We start from the raw sequence: 21,175 nt of genomic DNA on the forward strand, positions 1-21,175 counted from the left end.
TGTCATCATCATCATTTGGTGGCAAGGATACAAACCATCAGGGACATATTTGGGGCAGCTCTTAAGAGCAGTCACAGAAGGGGCTTTTGCATCAAGCTGGTTGGGCCGGTAGACTAGTAATATTTCAGGAGAAAGGGGAAATGAGATTATCATTTTTGTTCAATACTCCACTTGGACATCGGAGAAAAGACCCCGAGTTTGGATGCTTTCAAGCAGTAGACACAGCCTCATTTTGGGTAAAAATTCTAGAGATACCTAATTAAGCTTCTTGAAAACTTAATTTACAATATCCATTTGAATACATACATGCACCTATGTATAAATGTGCATATGCATGCACACTTTTTATTTTCCTCCCGAACTCTCCTTATTTCCAAACATCCCTACTCTTGCCAAGGACAGAACCATCTCCTCAGTCCTTTGAACTTGTAATTTAGCTGTTATCCTTGCTTTCTGACTATCTCTCCCTCCTGTTGTCTAATCATGCCCATGCAGTTCACCATTGCAACATCTCTCAAGTACACTCCTTTCCTTCCTTCTCTCTTCTGTTGTCATAACTCTGACATGGACCCTCATTTCCTCATGCCTGGACTATTGTAATAGCCTACTGGTTGGTCTACCTGCCATAAATCTTTTCCTAATGCAGTTCATCTTCCATTTTGTTGCCAAATTTATTTTCCCAAAGTGCGGTTTGACTATCTCACTCTCCTCTGACCCGCCTTCCTCCCCCCATTTCCTCCTCAATGATCTCTTCTAGCTTGCTACCATTTCTAGATCAAATACAGAATCCTCTGTCCGACATTCAGTCTTCCATAACCAGCCCCCTACTTCTACCTTTCCAGTCTTCTTATACATTAAGTCACCCCACCTACTTTTTGAATCAGTGATACTGGCTTCTTGCTCTTCCATCAACAAAACCATCCATCTCTTTGTGCCAGGCCTTTTCTCTAGCTGTCACTCATTCCTGGAATGTTCTTCCTTCTCATCTCCACCTCTTGGCTTCCTCCAAATCTTGTTTAAATGGCACTTTCTGTTGTAATCCTTTTCTAATCTTTGCTAATTCTACTTCCTTTCCTCTGAATTATTTCCACTTTATTTTCTATATAACTTACATAGTCATACATAGTTTTTGCATGTTGCCTCCTCCATTAGATTGCTAGCTCCATGAGAACAGTATCTTTGTTTTTAATATTTTATTTTTTCCCCAATTATATGTTAAATTTTTTTAAACTTTTAAGGCTCAAATTCTATTTTTCCCCCTCTCTCTCCCCTTCCCCACTTCAAAATGGTAGGCAATCCAATATAGGTTCTATGTAAAATATTTTCATAGTAGTCATTTTGTATAAGAAACATTCAACATTTTTTGTTGTTACTTTTTGAAAGTAAAAAATAGTATCTTCAGTCTGCATTTAGATAGCATCATTTTTTCCCCTTTGGAGGTAGATAGCATGTTTCATCATGAGTGTGTCAACTGGACCAGAACCAACCTCTAACCTGGTAGTGGCTGAAACCTGGCAGAGCAAGCTAGAGACAGGAGAGTCAGGACACAAACAGAAATTTAATTATTTTCAAAGTGAGGAGAATGATGCCTGTAGATGGAAGCCCCCTCCCCACCTCCTCCAAAGGAGGGTTTAACATACTGGACCAAAGGTAGGTCTTACATACATATTGGTCTGAACTACAACAAAATCACTTTTAGGTTTTTTAAGTTACTGTTCCTATGGGCCATATGGTAACATCATTATGTCATTTCTTGGAGACTGTGATTGCTTATGGGATACAGAATCAGAGTTCTGTGATGAGAACAGGGGTACTAGGAATAGGGATTGTGAGTTTATCAGAGACATGATGGATACTGGCTCTCAGGTTTCAGGGAAATAGGGGAAGCTAAAGTCTTAGATCCATGAGTGAACACCTGGTGCTCATCCAAATAATATATTTTGCCAGATAGTGAAATCATTCCAGAGCACAAAAGAGTATTGCTATGCCAAGATCAGGGCACAGCCTGATTGCTGAACCTTAGCTCTGAAAAACAGGATATCTCCAAAATATTTTTAACAAGTCCTTTGGGAGTGTCTTGGATATTGATGAGAAAAGCTAAGTCATACACATATCTTCAATGAGCAATATTACTATTACTTTGTACAATGTTTTCCTGGTTCTGTTCCCTTCATTATTTAACGATTCATGTGAACCTCTCTAGATTTTTTTCTGAGATCATCCTGCGTGTTAATATTCTATCACAATCACATACTGAAATTTGCTCAATCTGGGGGGCAGCTAGGTGGCGTAGTGGATAAAGCACCGGCCCTGGAGTCAGGAGTACCTGGGTTCAAATCTGGTCTCAGACACTTAATAATGACCTAGCTGTGTGGCCTTGGGCAAGCCACTTAACCCCATTTGCCTTGCAAAAACCTAAAAAAAAAATTGCTAAATCATTCCCAAACTGATGGGCATTCCCTCAATTTCCAATTCTTAGCCACCACAAAAAGAGCTACTACAAATATTTTAGTCCAAATAGAGCTCTTCTTCTCCTTTTTTCCTCTTTTTTTAAGGCAATGGGGTTAAGTGACTTGCCCAAAGTCACACAGCTAGGTGATTATTAAGTGTCTGAGGATGCATTTGAACTCAAGTCCTCCTGACTCCAGGGCCTGTGCTCTATCCACTGCACCATCTAGCTGCCCCTCTTCTCCTTTTGTTAAAAAAAAATTTCTTTGAAATACAGTCCTAGCAGTAGTATTACTGGATCAAAAAGTATAAACAATTTTATAGCCCTTTGGCATAGTTCCAAATTGTTTTCCAGAATGGTTGATTCAGTTCCCAATTCCACCAACAATGCATTGGTGTCCCATTTTTCTCACATCCCATCCAACATTTATCATTTACCCTTTTAGTTATATTAGCCAATCTGAAAGTTGTAGGAATGATACCTCAGTTGTTTTAATGTGCATTTCTCTAATCAATAATGATTTAGAGCACTTTTTCTGGTGACTATAGATATCCTTTACCCACTTATCAACTGGGGAATGACTTGCATTCTTATAAATTTGACTGAATTCTCTATATATTTGATAAATGAGGTCTTTCTCAGGGATACTTACTGCCAAAATTTTTTTTTCTCTAGTTTTTTCTTTCCATCTAATTTTAGTTGCATTGGGCTTTGTTTGGAGAGCAATATCTTTTGCCTTTCTTGGTATCCCTAACTCTGAGCACAGTGCCTGCTGCTTAAAAAGTGTTTATTGATTGACTTGCATATCATATATATTATATATTTATATAGATAAAATTAATGATATATAGTAGCACATTATTATGTGCTAAGAGTTAAGGATACCAAGAAAGGCAACAGAAGCTCTTGCCCTCAAGAACTTACAATCTAATAAAGGAAGACAACAAATAAACAACCATATAGGACAGGATTAATTGAAAATAATTGCTGAGGAAAGGAGCCAATGGGGACTGGGAAAAGCTTCTGGTGAAGGTGAGATTTTAATTGGGACTTAAGTCAAGGAAATCAGGAAGCAGAGATGGGGAGGGAGAGCTTTCTAGGTATGGAAGATTTAGTGATGGATTAAGTGATTTGCCCAGACACACAAATAATGTATCAGAGGCTGTTATTGAGCCAAGGTCTTGATTCTGAGATCAATCCCTTAATCATAGCAACATGCTGCCCATCTTGTTTCAATGTTTATCAACCAGTTGGATCAGATCAACCTTTTGAGAGTGGAGGTAAAGCAGAGCTCATGGTCTCAACTTTACAGAAATGAAAATGAGTTTTGGAAGCATGATATGGTTTGTCCATGGTCATAAAACTCGTAAGTATAGATTCATAGAATTTAGAGGTTATTTAAACCATAGGATCAGGGGATCAAAGGATCTGAAGCTCTCATGTTTTAGAGATGATGAAACTGGCCCAAGAAGTAAAGTGATTAATTTAGGATTATAAAAAACTAACTACATAGCTGATACAATAGTTGAGAATCAATCCCAGGTCTTTCAACTACAAATTAATTTTTATTTACGTTGCATTATTGGAATACAGTATTGGATACAGCAAGGTATGATCCAGGAGGGTTTTCTCTTTCATCTTGGGTTTCCAAGAAACAATGTGAAGGCGCTAGATAAAGGGAGAAGTTCTCATTACACACTGATGAGGTCATTGCTGGGGACTGACTCTAGTTGCCAGCTGTTTTGCATGTATTTGGAGTTTGCTTTTAGAAAGATATATCCCTAAGTTTAAGAGGCCTAGAGACAAAAGAGGTTGGGCCCAGAAAGCAGGGAAACATCACATAAACTTTGGACTGTTGGAAAGAGGCCAGTTCAACCATGTAGATCCTCCAGGGAGTCATGGGGGCATAAGGATGTTATCAGATGAAGAAGCAGTAGAGTGATAAAGAGTTTGTGGACCAAGCTAGGGATGTGTTGAAGTGAGAAAAAGGAAAGAGAAGGATAAACTGAGGCCTTGCTCTTTACTGGTGCTGTGAGTAAAGTAGATTGTGCAGCTCTAGGATGAGGGCTCTTAACCTTTTTGGTATCATGTACCCCTTTGACAGTCTGATGAAGTATATGGACCCCTTAAGACATACTATTTCTTAACTATACAAAGTAATGAAGATTCTAAAGGAAACCAAATATATTGAAACCAAAATATTAAAAATTAATTTGAAAAGCATTTGTTAATCTCCTACTACAGCCAACACTGTACTAAGTACTGGGAGGAAAAAACAACTAATTTCCAGATCCCAATTAAAGATCAAATCCAACAACTCTTTTCTTCCTTTGTAGAGGGGGGTATTGAAGCAACACCCAGTGGTTGGTCAGAGGAATTTTCATTTCAGAAGTTGTTTATGATGATGATGGTGATCAAACCACAAGTTTAGATACCTTTGTTCCCATCTTTATCTCTGTAAGTGTTCCTACCCCACCCCCCAAAAAATTCTAAAAAACTTTCATTGGCCTCACATTTCCACACCACAGTTTTTTGAGACCTAGATAATCTTAAGGACCATTTAACTAAGACCTAGAAGCAGAAGGCGTCATAATGTTAGCAAATAACTGAGCCAGGATTTTATTTTTGAGCCCTCAGATGCCTTTCCCAGTGTACCATCTTGCTACATCTGGCTCATCTGCTACTCCCAACCACATCCCAATTCTCAGGGGTGTGGTTTCACAAGAATTTAGCTTTACAAGAGAAATAATAATAATTAAAAACAATTTAAACAGAAAGCAGGAATTAACAATATTCTACTCCACCCATTACAGTGTAGTAAAGGGATGATGCACAGATACACAAAAGGATGTTTTTCAGATGCCTCCTCCATGAAGCTCTGTCAAAAGATAGAGTACCTTACTTATATTTTCTCACTATTTTAAAAACAGTTTTACTTATATAATATTTATGCCCATGTCATATCCAACTATTAAAATGGGAGTATGTTTTTTTTTTTCAGTTTTGTATAAAGGCCTGAGACCTAGCAAGTTGAAGAGATAATACTTTCTCCTTATAGCACTACATCCTAAAATCAGGTGGAAGCCAATTCAGTCTTGGGGACAGCCTGCTCCAAGTGAGAGGTCCCTCTGGGTCCTCTCTAACCCCTTTCCTCCCAGTGACTGATGCAAAAGAGACTCAAACATGGTTAAAACGGCTCTACCAACAACCCAGATAATGTTCTTCAAGACATCTGGGAAGGAAGACCTGGGAAGAGGCAACTGCTGGAAGAGGCAGCTCTTTAGCTAATCTAAGAAGGAAGAGAAAGATTTAAACAGTTAGAGATGAGTGGATAATACAAACAATAGGTGGCATTTATAGACATCCTTTGAAGTTTCCTTTGCAAGGTCTTTTAGGTATGTTATCTCATTTGATCCTTTGGGAGTGGGGTAGGAATGTGTCTCAGGGTGAGATAGTCAAATGTTGGTTCATCAGTCAACAAGAATTTCCTAAGACCTTAAAAAATGCTAGCTGCTATACTAAGAATTGGGAATACAAAGAAAAGGAAAAACATAATCCTTGCCCTCAAGAAGCTTACATTCTAATGGGAAGACAACCTACAAATAACCATGTATATGCGAAATATCTACAGTATAGATGGAGTATAATCTTAGCAGGCAGGGATCAAGGGAAAAGGTGGGAAAGGGGGAAAGATCAACTGCAGAACATGGGATTTGGATTGAATCTTGTTGAGTTTTGTTTTGTTTTTGAGGCAATTTGGGTGAAGTGACTTAACTTGTGTCTCATAGTAAGTATCTGAGGTCACATTTGAACTCAGGCCATCTTGACCTTAGACCCAGAGCTCTATCCTCTGTACCACCTGGATGCCCCTTGGATTGAGTCTTGAAGGAAGCCAGAGAAACCAAGAGGCAGAGGTAAGGGGGAAGAGCATTACAGGTACAGAGACAATCTAGAGAAAATGGCCAGAGCTGGGGGATGGAGCATCTTGCTCCAGGGTAGCAATGAGGCCAGTATCATTGTAGATAGTGAGTGAGATATAAGAAGATTGAGGAGGTAACAGGGAGTCAGTTTGTAAAACTTCAATAATCAACTAGAGATTTGACTACTTTGTCCTGGAGATCATAGGGAACCATTGGAGTTTCTTGAGGGTGAAGTGGTAAGATTTGATTGTTAGCAAAATCACTTTGGCAACTGAGAATGAATTGGAAAGAGGAGAGATTGACTCAAGATGACCAAACAGAAGGAATAGTTTGGGGTAAGGGTCAGAGGAGAGAAGGGGATATCTAGGAGAGGTGTTATAAAGTCAGAAATGCTAAGACTTGATATATTGGGTAAATGAGAGTGAGAAGTACAAGATAATACCAGGAAAGTACAATTATTGTAATACTCCGAGAGAAAGGTGATGACGGCCTGTGCAAAGGTGGAGTGGCTCTGATCGAAGAGAAAGGGACATGGAACAGAGATGTTGTCAAGGTAAAAATGACAAGATTTGACAACAGGTCATTAGTTTATCTTGCAATGATGATGTAGGCATCATTTAGTGTCTGGACAAGTTTGTGGGAGACAGGATGGAAGACAGGGTATGGCTAGAGACCAAGATAAGACACTAGAGTCAAGAAGACAAAAAAATAGCTAAGTACTTGAGTCTGACTCCTAAAATTTAGGGAAAATGAAAGAGATCCTGGGTTCAAATCCCACCTTCACAATTTACAACCCTTAACCATGAACAAGGTATTCCTTGAGTCTCTGTTTCCTCATTGATATAATAGAAAAGAAGTAAATTCATGTCTCCAGTTTGTTTGGGTCTACCTCCCCCCCTCCCACCCCACTCTAAGGAACTGAACAATCTCAAATGACTCAGGTTAGAGGCAACATTGGGAAGCAAAGCAATCATTATTTCGTGGTTTCTGTATTGTTCTTGCACTTCAAGATTTATAAGGGATCAATAAAGCAATGATTCTTTAAGCATCTGCTCTGTACTTGCACTGGGTCAGGTGCTAGTGATGCCCTGCCAAAAGGACATAGCCCCTGCCTTTGAGTTCTAGGTTTTGCACAAGCACATTCTGTGAGTGTAAGTGGCCTCAGGAAGAGTCAGAAGAGAGACTTCCGTTTCACACTTCTTTGTGAAGAGAGGGTTAGGGTGCCTCTCCCTGCCCCAAGGGTGTCTTACAATCCTGAGGGGTTAGTAGTACAAAAATTATTATTCCCTTCTTATGAGGGAGGAGACAAAAACATAAAACATCCTAAACCTGAAAAGGAGTTTAGAGATAATCTACTTTAGGAATGTTTAACCAGATCTTCATAGAACCCTGGATAAATTTCAAAGGGTCCATGAATTTGGATAGGAAATATATAAACATAGATGTGTATATATATATATATATATATATGTATGTATGTACACATACATAAACATATATAATATATCTATATTACATATATATGCATGTGTGTATAAAATTGTTATTTCTTTTGTGTGTATATATATATATATATATATCTTCATTTCTTTGTATTTTACAATAGTTATCTTATGCATTTAAAAACATTATTCTGAAAAGGGAGTCTATAGGCTTCACTTGATTGCCCAAGGGGTGCATGACATGCAAAAAAGTTAAGGAATCTTGATCTTCATAACTTGTAGAAAGTGAAGCAAAGAGAGAACAAGAGAATTACCTGGAGTCATCAGTTAAAGAAGGGTTGAAGTTGGAACCTAGATCTTCTGGTTGCTGTTATTCATTCATGTCTGAGTCTGTGACCTGATTTGGGATTATTTTGGTGGAGAAACGAGTGGTTTTTCCATTTCCTCCTCTAGTTCATTTTACAGATAAGGAAATTGAGGCAAACAAGGTTAAATGACTTGCCTAGGGACACACAGCTAGTAAGTAGCTGAGGTTGCATTTGAACTCAGCAAGAGGAGTCTTCCACAGACTCTAATCCTGGTGCTCTCAGCATCATGGTACCACCTAGCTGCCCTTTATATCTTCTGGACTTTAAGCAAAATCTTCCTCTCATTGTATCAAACCATTACCTTATGTCCTTCTACCATAAATGCTAACTCTGCCTGAATCTCCTGCAGACTGAATAACTTGCAGGTTCACTTGAATCTATCACAAATTAGGAATTGAGTTTGGGGATGGAGACAGAGCACAGGGTCTAGGGCCAGAGTTTGTATTTCATTTCTGCAGTTTCCTAGCAGTATAAACACAAGTCACTTATCCTCCTAGGGTCTCACTCTTCTCATCTATACAATGAGTTACTGCACCATTTAGCCTTACAGATCCTTCTAGTTCTGGTTCTCTGCTCCTTGGCCCCAGGTTTCGGAAATGGACCATTTTTTTACTTTGTAGATAGGTTTGAAAACTAGGAGAGGTGAAGGAAAAGGACTTTCATTGTTCCAGAATCCCAAAGCCTGAGAACCAGAAGGATTCTCAGCTGTTATCTCACCCATGAAAAGGAGTCTTCTCTACAATATTCCTAACAACTTGACAAGGTGAAATTGTCCCCTTAGACCACAGAACAGCTTTAGAAGCTTCTCTAAATCATCCTATAGGTTTCAGCCTTCCCATAACTCCTCCTCTCCTTCCCCCACTTGAACTTAGTTCTGCCCTCTGGGGCCAAGCAGACTGAAATGAACCTCTTATCCACACTTTTCTGTCCTTACTGCTATTTGAAGTCAACTTTCAAGTTCATAGGAACCTTCTCTTCTCCAAGGCAAATACCCCCAGTTTAGCAGTTGGTCTTCCTAAACATGGACCCCCGTGGCCCTTCTTTGGACATTTTCTGGCTTATCAATGGACTCCCTAGCCAGCAGTGCCCAGGCTGGAAAGCGATCCTCCATGTTTTGTCTGATTTGGCCAATTAAAGTAGAATGATTGCTTTCATCATTGTCTTCTCCTTTTGACACAGATTTTTTTTCTGAGGCATCATGTCTCACCATTGACTCATCTTTAAGTAAATTGAAATGATCAATGACTTCAATAAAGGTCTGGATAAACACCTGGTTGATAGAGCCACAATGGGTCACCAACAAAAGGAATTGTGGCTGTTGTCCTGGGAGAACAGAAATAAGGCTGAAAGGTTAGTTGCCTCCTCATTGGTTAGACCAATTCCAAGTTCACACTGGGCAGTCACAGACCCTCAGATCACACACCTCCCCTTCCCTCCCTCTCTCTCTCTCTCTCTCTCTCTCTCTCTCTCTCTCTCTCTCTCTCTCTCTCTTTCTCTCCCTCTAACTATATCTATTAGGAGGGAGAGAGAGATATGAACTCTGGATGTTCATAGTGGTTTGTGTGTTTTCTTCCCATTAGAATGCAAGGTCCATGAGGAGAAAAGCTGGTTCCCTTCTCCCCCCACACACCTTTCTTTGTATCACCAGCATGTGACATATGATGTTAACTATGATGACACACAGTAGATGAATAATAAACATTTTTGATTGAGGCGAATTATGGAAATGATGGTCAAGACTGAGAACTGAGATGAGGGTTTTGGTTTAAATACCCTTGATTGGCAAGGTGGAGAGTAAGGGGGCAATAGTGTGGCAAGGTCAGACCCCGGCAATGTCGTCTCCTAGTTTAGGGTTGAAGTTGGACTCAAAGTTAGGGTTGGGATTGGGATCAAATAGTAAACAAGTTTTTAGTAAGCACTGTTTATCAGATCCTGTGCTGAGTGCTGGGCCCATAGAGGACCCTCGCTCTCATGAAGGAAGTCAACATTTCAAATAGTGTTAGTAATAGGGTCCCCACTGGCCCTGAGGTCTGAGAATTGCCATCTGGAAGGACTGATCCTTCTCAAAACTGAAAGCATCCTCAGAAGTCACCTGGGCCAACATTGCATTTTACAGAGGAGGAAACTGAGACTCAAGGGAGTTAGGTTAAATGGAGAGGGTTGATTTAAACATAGAACCAATTTTCCACTTCATATCACCAAACCTTAATGGGACTGGGAGAGAGAGTCCAGTTAGGGGTGGGGAAACCTCCTCACTGGGGAGGCTGGAGGCATTCCCCATTCAGGGGGGAGTCCTGCACAATCTACCACTCTCTAGCTAGAGCCTTCTTAATTTGAGATCCATCAGTTTAAAAAAAAAACAGATAACTGGATTTCAGTATTATTGGGTTTTCTTGCAATCCTATGAATGTTTTGTTTTGCTTTTTTATTTTTTTTTGGCAAGGCAATGGCGTTAAGTGACTTGCCCAAGGTCACACAGCTAGGTCATTATTAAGTGTCTGAGGGCAGATTTGAACTCAGTTCCTCCTAACTCTGGGGCTGGTGCTCTTATCTACTGCACCGCCTAGCCGCCCCTGAAATTTTTGTTTTTATCTTTTTATATTAGTTGAAAACTTGTGGTTTGGAGGACTCCTAGGTGTCCCGCGGCCGACTCCCCAAGGGGGCAAACAGAAGGGGGAGGGTTGGAGCCACGCTGACCACGGATGCTGAAGGGGATCGGTGGCCGCTTGCGGGCGGGACTGGCTTAGGTGCCAGCTGCCTGAGAGAGTCGGGGGGCTCCCGGGTCCCCTTCCCGCCAGCTGTGACTCCCTCCCGGTTTGGGGACAAACTTCAGTGCCAGTGGATCTGCGCGGGTGGGAGGCGCGAGAATGGGATGGAGGCGTCAGGGATGGGCGAGACCCCAGGCAGGGAATCTCTGGTGTTTATCTTGGCCAGTCCCGGGGTCCGGGGGAGACTGGACCAGGAACAAATGGAGGGGGTGTCAGAGAGCGGGGTGCCGCCCGCGCCTCTGGGCGCCGAGCGCAGGGCCGGGGCCACAAGAGAAGGCGGGGAGACGGGTGGGGCAGAGGCCGGTATAAGATGGGGAGCCGCTCGGGAGTGGGCCACTGGGGATCGGGACAGTCGCGGCTGGAGCGGGAGCTTCCTGCATTGATACCCAGCCTGAGGTGAGCCTGCACACCACCCCCCCCGACACCCCCTTTGCTCACCTCCGCTAGGCTCAGAGTCCTTAGACAGGTGCCAGCCCCCAAGGGCCCAGGACTCACCCACCTCACCTGTGCAGGCTTTCCCGGCAGCCAAGTCAGTGACTTCCTTCCCCAGCTTTCTTGGGCAGTTCAGGAGTTTGGCTCTGCTGGGGGGCGAGGGGGATCCTCCTTCCTCCTTCCCACTGTCCTCCTTCCAACCACCCTCCCGAGGCCCTCATCCCCCCACTGCACAGGGACCCCGGTGGCCTGTCCAACCAGCTTGGCATTCTTAAAGACTCAGAAGTTTGGGGGTCACAATTGCCCCCCTTCTCCATATCCCCTCCCCGCTCCGGGAAGTCTAATTTCCCTGTGTCCTCAGTTTCTCCCCACCCCCTCCCCGCCTCCAACGATCGGAGTCTGCAGCCCCTGCGCCTCTCCAACAACCTGGACCTGCAGCTTTGGGCGAGGTACAGACTTCTGTCTGGGACCCCAAATTCGAACACATCTCCCCTTCCCTCCCCCACCCCTGCAGCTTCTCCCCTCTCCTTCCCCACCATTCTCTTCTTAACCAGGGACCGGGTCAAGTCTAAACTGAAGACAGCACAGACCCTCCTTGAACCTAGGACCCCATGTTTCCCCATTCACCCTGGAGAAAATGCCTCTTTTCTCTCTCTCCGCCCCTTTTATTCAACCACTAATGGCTCTACTCAGCCTGATTTCCAATTCACCATCACTTTTTTTTACTCCAAAGGTTGGGGTGAGGGCAGGTTACCTGGAGATTTGGGTCTCAGGGATGGAGCAGGAGCTGGGGGTTCCTGACAGCTGGGGTCCTGCACAGGAGGAATCTGAAGGCACGGCCAGATACAGTAGGACAAAGAACTAGGGTTCAAATCTCCGGGCTGCCCGGGGCAACCCTATGGCCTTAAGCAAGTCTTTTCACCTCCTTTGTAAAGTGAAATTGCCCCAGATGGTTGTTCTGGCTGGGAATCCAGGGAGCTCTAAAGAGGCTGACTGAGTATCTAAAGAGGCAGGCCTTGGGATGAGGACGCCTTTATCCCTGGGGTGAGATGGAGTGGGAGATAGATCAGACACTTGGATCTGTCAGGGCCAAGGATGATGAGACTCAGATGTCTGGCTCTCCAAGGAGTTGAGGGTCAGAGGGCTAATGCCTATCGGTGTCTGTTTCCTCCCAGGACCTCCAGGGGAGAAGTCACTCAAGGGGAGTGAACCAGCTGGAATTACATCAACATGGCCAGCAAACGAGGCTTTCAGTTGCTACCGCTGTTGGTGCTGCTGGCAGCTGTCCCTTGGTCCCAGGCGAGAGAAGGGGGTAAGGCCAAGGCCAGTTTCCCTGTCTCCTCTCCCAAGAGCTTCTTTCGACCTCTCCCAGAATGCACCCTCCCATCATGACCTTGCCCAGCCCCTCTAAAAATGAGCTTTCTCTCGCCTACTCTCCTCTTGACCTAGATTGGTTCTCCGAGCAACTCCCAGCTTTTAGTGCACGCCTCTTCCCTTTCAATCCTCCTGACTCCTCTGGGTCTTAGCTTCGATTTGCCTCTGGACCCTTCCCGTAGCCATTGCTCCAGGTCAAAGCCTTTCCCCCCATTCTTGGCAAAGATATTGGAATGGTTTGCCATGTCCTCCAGGGTGCCCCCATTTTACAGATGAAGAATGGAGGCCAATAGGACTCAAGTGACTTGCCCAGAGTCACACAGCTAGTGACTGAGGCTAGGTTTGAAATCAGATTTTCCCAACTCCTTAGCCAGTGCTCTTTCCACTGTGCCACCTAGCATCCCATTCTGAGATCTCAACTGATATATCTTTCTCTTCTAATGATCTTTCCATGTGACATGCTTAAGACTGAGTTTTCTTCCTGTATCTCAACATTCCTGAGTCCCTTTTCCTTCTTTCTCTCTACTTCTGTCTCTGTCTTGGCTTTTCTCTGTTCTCCTGCCCATGCAGCACTCTAGTGATTCTCAGTAGTCCAGGTTAGGGATTCCCCATCTCATCATGCTTGAAACTTCCTCCCTCTACAATTCCAAGGATGGCTCTGGATGCCCCCCGCCCCCATCCTATAACAAATCCAAGTTAGCCTGGGTGAATTTCTCACTTGGTCCTCTCCAAATTCCACAAGCCAGGCCTTCCCCTTCTCAGTGATCCTGTGACAGTCTCCCCTTTCCCCATCCCTGCTCTCATTCTTTCATGCTTCTTTTTTCAGAGTCTGAGAGGGAAGGAGAGAAGATCATTGGTGGTGAAGAGTGTCAGAGGGGCACCCACCCATGGCAGGTGGCCCTGTTTAATGGAAATCAGCTCCACTGTGGTGGCGTGCTTGTGGCTCCGACCTGGGTGCTCACAGCTGCCCACTGCATGATGAAGTAAGGGGAGAGGGCTGCACTCTCTTTTCTATCTTTTCTTTGCTCAATCTTTCTTTTCTTTTCTTTTCTTTTGGTCTATTTCTCTATCTCTTTTGTATCTCTTTGTCTCTGTTCTTTGTTTTTCTGACTTTTTGTCTCTGACTATCTGTATCTCTGTGTCCCTGCTCCTTTCTCTTTCTTCATGTGTGTACACCTGGGTCTCTCTGTTTTCTATATTTGTCCTCTGATCTCTCTGATTCACTCTCTCTTTCTATCTTTTTTTTTGTGTCCATCTCATCTGTCCTTTTCTGTGTTTGTCTTTCTCTGTTCAGGTTGCAGAACCAACAGTTCAGTGAAAGGCTACTGGTTTAAAGCCTGCAGGCCTGGGATGGACCTTGGTCTGTTCTGCCCAATTTCCCACTATGCACAGAATACTGTTTCTACTACCTGCCAGGCAGGATTGGGTGGATCAAATAAGATAATGAATAAGTGCTGGGAGAATGTAAGGGATCATCACTGTTATTGTTACTATTTTTTATCAGTATTATTATCAATGAAGAAAAGGAGACTCAACTAAGGGAAGTGACTTGCCCAAAGGCATAGTGAGTCAGGACTAAATTTTCTTTTTGTTTTGTCTTTCTTTCAAGGTTTCTAATGCTTATCTCTATTCCCTGTTTCCATTTCTGCTGGTGTCCCACTGTTGGTCTTTCTCTCTGTCCCTCTGCTTCTGTATCTCCAGCTCTGTCTGTCTCTCAGTCTGTCTGTCTTCCTCTCTATTCTCTTCCTTTTCTTTTTGCCATTAGCATAAGAACATAACACTTTAGACCTGGAAGAGCCCTTAGAGCTATCCTAGTCCAGAAAGTTTTAGCCTTGAATCCAGGGGGTCTGTGGGCGGATTTCAGGGGGTCTGTGACCTTAGATGGAGAAACAGTAATTGACATTGAACATTTCCATCAACTATGAATGTAGGTTGCAAGAAGTATTCTTAGAAAGGTCCTTGGCACCAGAAAGTTAAAAACTTCAATTTTAGTCCAGGCCCCTCTAGAGGTTAGGGATACACTGAGAGATGAACTGATTTGTCCAAGGTCTTTTGGTGCTCAGTCATGTCTGATTCTTTAGGAGCCCATTTGAGATAGATACTGGTATGGTTTGCCACTCCCTTCTCTAGCTCATTTTACAGATGAGGAAACAGAAGCAAATGGGGTAAAATGACTGACCCACGGTCACAAAACTAGCAAGTGTCTGAGGCCAGATTTGAATTCATGAAGATAAATCTTAATACTAAACCTGTTGTTTTGACCAGAGACTCAATTTTTTTTTTTGATAAAAAGGTAAAAGAGATTAATCTTTGCTTTATTTTTACCAGCCTTAATAATTGAATGGGCATTGCTTCACTCAAACTAAGGCCTGGAAAAGGCTTTGGCTTCAAAAGCCAAGATCTCCCACTACATCCAGGACCATCTCCAGTCATTCCCATTCTTAACTGGCCAAACAAATCTGGAAGAGAAAAATGAGATTGGTGGCTTTGTTCCTCCCCCAATTAAACCCAAGTCACTTGTCTGTCCTGGCATCATATCCATGATGTCAGGTCCTCTTTGAGAAGGTAGTACAAACAACAGCTTTATACATTATGATGCCCCTGTCCAAGGTCACCCAACTAGAAACTATTTAGAAAATCAAACCTGTCCCCTGTGCTGTTTTCTTCTATCTCCCACTTCTCTGTCTCTCCCTGTGCATCTATGCTTATCGCTTCAGGCTCGATGCATTTTAACAGTCTCTTTCATTCCGCAGTAGGTACAACGTACATCTGGGCAAACATGTTCTGACAGGAAGAGAGAGGGGGTCCCAAGTGATCATGGCCACCAGGTCAATCCGGCATCCTCGGTATTCTACTTCAACCCATGCTAATGACCTCATGTTGATAAAGCTGCAGAGGGCAGCCAGGCTGGGGCCCAATGTCAAACCTATCCCCCTACCCTCCAGGTGTGCCTCACCTGGCACCACCTGCAAAGTCTCTGGCTGGGGCACTACCACTAGCCCAGATGGTAAGTCTGCAGCACTGATCACCCAACTGTCCAACAATCATGACTCAGGCATCTTATCTAGTTAACTCTCAGAGATTCAGGAACCTACCCATCCCAGCCCCCAGGGACCCAAGCATCCATTTGCTATAGTCCTCAGGGACCCAGTCATCCAACCTTTCCAGTCCTTAAAGCCATAGGCATTCTTCAGCCTCCAGAGGACCCAGAGATTCAAATTTTTTCACAGTTCCCAAGAAACATGTCCCAACTCTTACACTTTCCAATTCTCCAGTCTATCCCTGAGAGAGAGTGGAGTCTAGCCCCTTTCCTATCTGCCTTAGAGACCTGCATTGGGTATTAGGCATCCCCAGTTCCTGACAGCCAAGCTGGTGCCATGCTATGGATTCTCCACCCCCCCACCCCTGTTCCCTGCCTTTCCCCCCTTCCTCTTTCCCCACCCTGCCCTGATATTTCATGGAGCCTTATTTCTACTGGAAGACTGAGGATCTTGACCCCCTTCTCCCTAACAGCGACATATCCTGAAAAACTCCAGTGCACAGATGTGAGGCTCATCTCCAATTCAGACTGCAAGAGGATTTACAAGGATTTACTGAAGGAAGCAATGCTTTGTGCTGGCATCCCTAACTCTAAACAAAATGCATGCAATGTAAGTCTCTGTATCTCTCTGTCTCTCCTTCCCTCTCCCTTCCCAGTCTCCCCCTTCTCTTTCCTTTTCTCCTCTCCTCTCTCTCTCCCTCTTCTCTTCTTTCCTTTTCTCTTTTACTTCTCTCTCTTCTTTTCTCCTCTTTCTCTTCCTCTTTTACTTCCTCTTCCTCCTCTTTTTCTCCCCTTTCCTTCTCCTTCTCCCCCTTCCTTCTCTTCCTCCCCTTCCTCCTCTCCTTTTCTCCTCCTCCTTTTTCATTGTCATCTTCCTCCTCCTCCTCCTTCATCTTCTTCCCCTTCTTGTATGACTTCAGCATCATCATCTTCTTTTCTTCCTTCTCCTCTTCTTCCTTCTTCTTCTTCATCTTCTTCTACTGCTTCATCTTCTTTTTCTTCTCCTCCTCCTTCTTCCTCCTCTCCTTCCTTTACTCCTCCTCTTTCTCTTCCTCTCCTCCTTCTACTGTCTTCTTCCTCTCCTCCTCCTCCTCCTCCTTCTTCTTCGATGACAATGACTACTACTACTACTACTACTACTACTATTACTATTATTTTTCTCTTCCTTCTTCTACCTCTTTTTCTCCTATCTCTTTTCTCCTCCTCCTCCTCCTCCTCCTCCTCTTTCTCTTCCTTCTCCTTTCTTCTTCTTTTCTCTCTTCTCTCCCCCTTTCTCTCTCTCTCTCTCTCTCTCTCTCTCTCTCTCTCTCTCTCTCTGTCTCTCTCTCTGTCTCTCTGTTTCTCTCTCTCTGTCTCTCTCTCTCTCTCTCTCTCTGTCTCTCTCTCTCTGGAGAGACCCAGAAATCCATTCTTGGCTTTCTGCTTTTTAATATTTATAGGCAGCTAGGTGGAACAGTGAATAGAATGCTAGATCTGTAGTCAGGAAGGTCTGAATTCAGATCCAGACTACCTTCACCTTTACCTGCCTCAGCTTCCTCCTTTGTAAAATGGACTTCCCCTAGCCAGGGCTGTCATGAGACTTAAAGGAGTTATTATTTGTAAAAAGTTTCCTAACTTTAAGACCCTTTATAGATGCTAGTTTTGATTGTCAGTGACTGGGATGGAACCATAGATGGCAGGCTTATTACATTTCCAGATGAGAAGCTAATGAGAAGAGTAGCTATCATGATGGTTAGCAGAATGGAAAGAACTGGCTAGGCTAGAAAAAAACATTTAAATTTATCCAAACAACATCTCATAGGGATAAATGTAAAGCTACAAATTTGGGCATAAAAAGTTGATTTTCCAAAAATAAGATAGTAAAATATTATTAGAAAGCAATCCGGGGCAACTAGGTAGCATAGTGGATAGACCATCAACACTGGAGTCAGGAGGACCTGAGTTCAAATCCAGCCTCAGACATTTAATAATGACCTAGCTGTGTGACCTTGGGCAAAGCACTTAACCCCATTGCCTTGCTAAAAACTAAAAAACAAAAAACCCCCAAAGAAACAAAAAAAGCAAATCATGAGAACCAAATTGAGGTGTTAGGGGACTGAGACCTCAATGTATAGTTAAAGGTATCTAGTACTGACTGAATGACTGGATCCAAAGTGTCTATCTTAACGGAATGAGGTCAGGTTGGAAGGAGATCTTTCAGGGAGTGCCCAAACATTTGCCCCGGGCTCAATGCCATTAAATATAATTTTTAACAGTGATTTATAAAAAACAATTTGGGGAACAATTGCTTCTCTCTTAATGGTAAAGACAGAAGAAATTTATTTAGCAGGACCAGGTATGGTGCTCTTGGAAATGAATTTGGAATTATAGGTCTACTAAAAATTAGAAGATATTTTCAATGAAACAAGATAGACTCTCCTGTCTCTCTTTCTTTCCAGGGTGACTCTGGAGGCCCCTTGGTGTGTAATGGAGTCTTGCAGGGTCTGGTTTCATGGGGAACCTTTCCCTGTGGCCAACCCAATGACCCTGGTGTCTACACCGAAGTTTGCAAGTTTGTGCCCTGGATCCAGAAAACTATAAGGAGATAAGAATAAGAATGTGTTTGTGTGTGTGTGTGTGTGTGTGTGTATGTGGAGAAGGGTACCTTGGGGCAGAACTCCCAATAAATGTGATATCTGAAACCTTGTTTGAATTTATATCTTATCTTATAAGCCTTTACCTTGAGAAAGGAGACACACTCTGAGGTTTAGAGTTGAGATAAAAGTTAAGAATAGATGAGCTGGGGGCCGAAAATCTCTGTTTCCCAGCCTCATAACATCAGAGAGGAAAGAATATAGGGGAGGGGAGGAATAAGAAGATCTGGGCAAAAGGTTTCAACCCCTGGTAAATATTCCTGAGACTCTAGGTAAAGACTGTTATTGACCTATCATAGAATGATTCACTTAGGTCCTCACCAGTGTCCTCTCAGGAGAAGCCATGAAGTCATGCCTCATACCTGTTTTCCAAGGCTTCTTTAGGGCCCTGACACAATATAATACTCCATTTTCCCATGCCTTGGATATTCACTTATTTACTTTCATTTTAAGAAAATAAAAATTTCATAACTTTTGGTTTTACACCACCTTAAATTTCCCCTATATCCCTTCTACATGTGCCTCTCAGAGAGCCATCCTATATAACAGAATTTTTAAAGGAAAAAGGGAATGAGAGATAAAAAATGAATCAAGCAATGCTTTAAAACATCTATTACCATATTCATTGTATTGTTCACATTCCCAACTTTCTCTCTCTCAATGTCATATATACCCTATATCCTTGTCAGCCAACTCATGTCCTTGCCCCTCTCCCCTCCTCCCTATAGCCCAAGTTGATGTTATCAATGTGGGCACCCCCTATTTTTATAATGCCATTTATAAACCTTGCATGATTTGGCAGATGGCTTTGAGAGTTGCTGTAGACCCTAGATTTCTATCCCTGCAGATAGCTCACATAAACCCACATCCTGTAATAAACTTGTTCTCTGGTGCCTTCCATCTTAGTAAGACGTGATGGAACCCTTGCTCCACTAGCACAGCCTATGAGGACTTTAGGTCATCCTGTGTCATGAACCAGGTATCAAAAGGGACCTTAAGGGGTAATCCTGATATCCCTCTTCTAGCCAATCTGTGATCAAGATTAGAAAGTTGAACTCAGTCCTGGGCATGAGAATTTTGTCTGTCATAGTTTGTGTGACAGTTGGCAGGTCACTATGTCTCTGTGCTCTAGATGACTCTCAAAGACAGAAGTTGCTAAGCAGGTTCTGTAGGAGGGAATTCCTCACGGGACTTCTCTATGTCAGTGTTGTCACATGCCCAGTACCAAGAAAATAGCAACAGCAGCAGCAGCAGCAGCAGCAGCAGCAGCAATCACATCATCACATCCTTGTCAAGTCACCCCACATTCCCTTTATGATGAATATGTCTCCTTACCATTGTTCCATGTCATCTCAGAGACAACGTATCATGCTGCTGTCTCAAATTTTCTGAACTCTAGATCCTTTCCACTTTTCTTCTTGGCAAGACAATGGGGTTATGTGACTTGCCGAAGCTCATACTGCTAGGTAAGTACTATGTGTCTGAGATCAAATTTGAACTTAGGACCTCCTGACTCCAGAGCCAATGCTCTATCCATTGTGCCACCTACTCCTTTACACTTTTTAAAAAGTCCTATTGAGGACCAAACATTTACTTTATTAGAGATTAAACTATTTTAATATTATAATAAAAGTTTTGACTCCAAGGGCCATCAGGGGTGCCACGACTACTTCTGAGAATCACTGATATAGTGTACACAGAAATTGACACCAGAACCAGAAAGACTGGGGTTCAGGTCTCACTGTTGATACATGCCAGATATGTAATCCTGCCAAAACACTTAGGGTCTCAGGGCACTGCCTCAGTTTCCAAACTAAGAGCTCTCCACTAGAATAAAATCATGAGTCTGGACCCAGGAAAAGAAAATCCTCTCCTCAATTTGGAATTATTCCCAAAGGGCAACAAAAATTTGCATACCATTTGATCCAGCAATACCACTACTGGGTCTATACAAAAAGATTCATAGCAGCTCTGTTTGTGACGGCAAAGAATTGGAAATTAAGTAAATATTCTTCAATTGGGGAATGGCTTAACAAACTGTGGTGTATGTATGTCATGGAACACTACTGTTTTATTAGAAACCAGGAGGGACGGGAATTCAGGGAAGCCTGGAGGGATTTGCATGAAATGATGCTGAGTGAGATGAGCAAAACCAGAAGAACATTGTACACCCTAACAACAACATGGGAGTGATGATCAACCTTAATGGAGACGCTCATTCCATCAGTGCCACAATCAGGGACAATTTGGGGCTGTCTGTGATGGAGAATATCATCTGTATCCAGAGAAAGAATTGTGGAGTTTGAACAAAGACCAAAGACTATTACCTTTAATTTAGCAAAAAAAATCATTATCTTATTATGTAATTTTGCTATCTCTTATACTTTATTTTTCTTCCTTAAGGACATGATTTCTCTTTCATCACATTCAATTTGATCAGTGTATACCATGGAAACAAGGTAAGGACTAATAGATTGCCTTCTGTGGGAAGTGGGAGGATTGGGGGGGGGGAACTGTAAAACACAAAATAAATAAAATCTTTCTAAAAAAAAAAAGAAAATCCTCTCCTAAATTCCCCATATTCCCCCATGTTATTCTCTTCTCCTCTCATAGATATAAAGACCTGGATCTTGGCTGAAATACAGACTCTAAAATTTGATAATTATATAACTGCAGGCAAGTAATTTCTTCTTTGTAGCCTCTTTTTCTGTAAAGTGGGGATAATCACCTCTGTAGCATCCACTGTAGG

General features: G+C 42.8%; 1 protein-coding gene across 1 annotated transcript; it reads left to right on the forward strand.

Annotated features, from left to right (window-relative positions):
- The first annotated feature begins 11,283 nt into the window (after positions 1–11,283).
- KLK7 (kallikrein related peptidase 7) lies at positions 11,284–18,467 on the forward strand. Its single transcript, XM_074219525.1, has 6 exons — positions 11,284–11,343; positions 12,555–12,691; positions 13,580–13,736; positions 15,507–15,760; positions 16,267–16,403; positions 18,232–18,467. Exons 2-6 carry the CDS (start codon positions 12,610–12,612, stop codon positions 18,379–18,381), a joined length of 780 nt encoding a protein of 259 aa, XP_074075626.1. The 5' UTR covers positions 11,284–11,343; positions 12,555–12,609; the 3' UTR covers positions 18,382–18,467.
- Positions 18,468–21,175: the final 2,708 nt, after the last annotated feature.

The sequence above is a fragment of the Macrotis lagotis genome, chromosome 1 (genome assembly GCF_037893015.1).
Source record: "Macrotis lagotis isolate mMagLag1 chromosome 1, bilby.v1.9.chrom.fasta, whole genome shotgun sequence".
In the NCBI taxonomy this organism is placed as follows: Eukaryota; Metazoa; Chordata; class Mammalia; order Peramelemorphia; family Peramelidae; genus Macrotis; species Macrotis lagotis.

What these genes read in the sequence shown, in the direction of transcription:
- KLK7 (XM_074219525.1), top strand. Translation starts at nt 12,610, where the DNA reads ATGGCCAGCAAACGAGGCTTTCAGTTGCTACCGCTGTTGGTGCTGCTG. An exon ending in GCTGCCCACTGCATGATGAA is followed by an intron (nt 13,737 to 15,506) that starts GTAAGGGGAGAG and finishes TTCATTCCGCAG; the next exon opens with TAGGTACAACGTACATCTGG. An exon ending in CACTACCACTAGCCCAGATG is followed by an intron (nt 15,761 to 16,266) that starts GTAAGTCTGCAG and finishes TCTCCCTAACAG; the next exon opens with CGACATATCCTGAAAAACTC.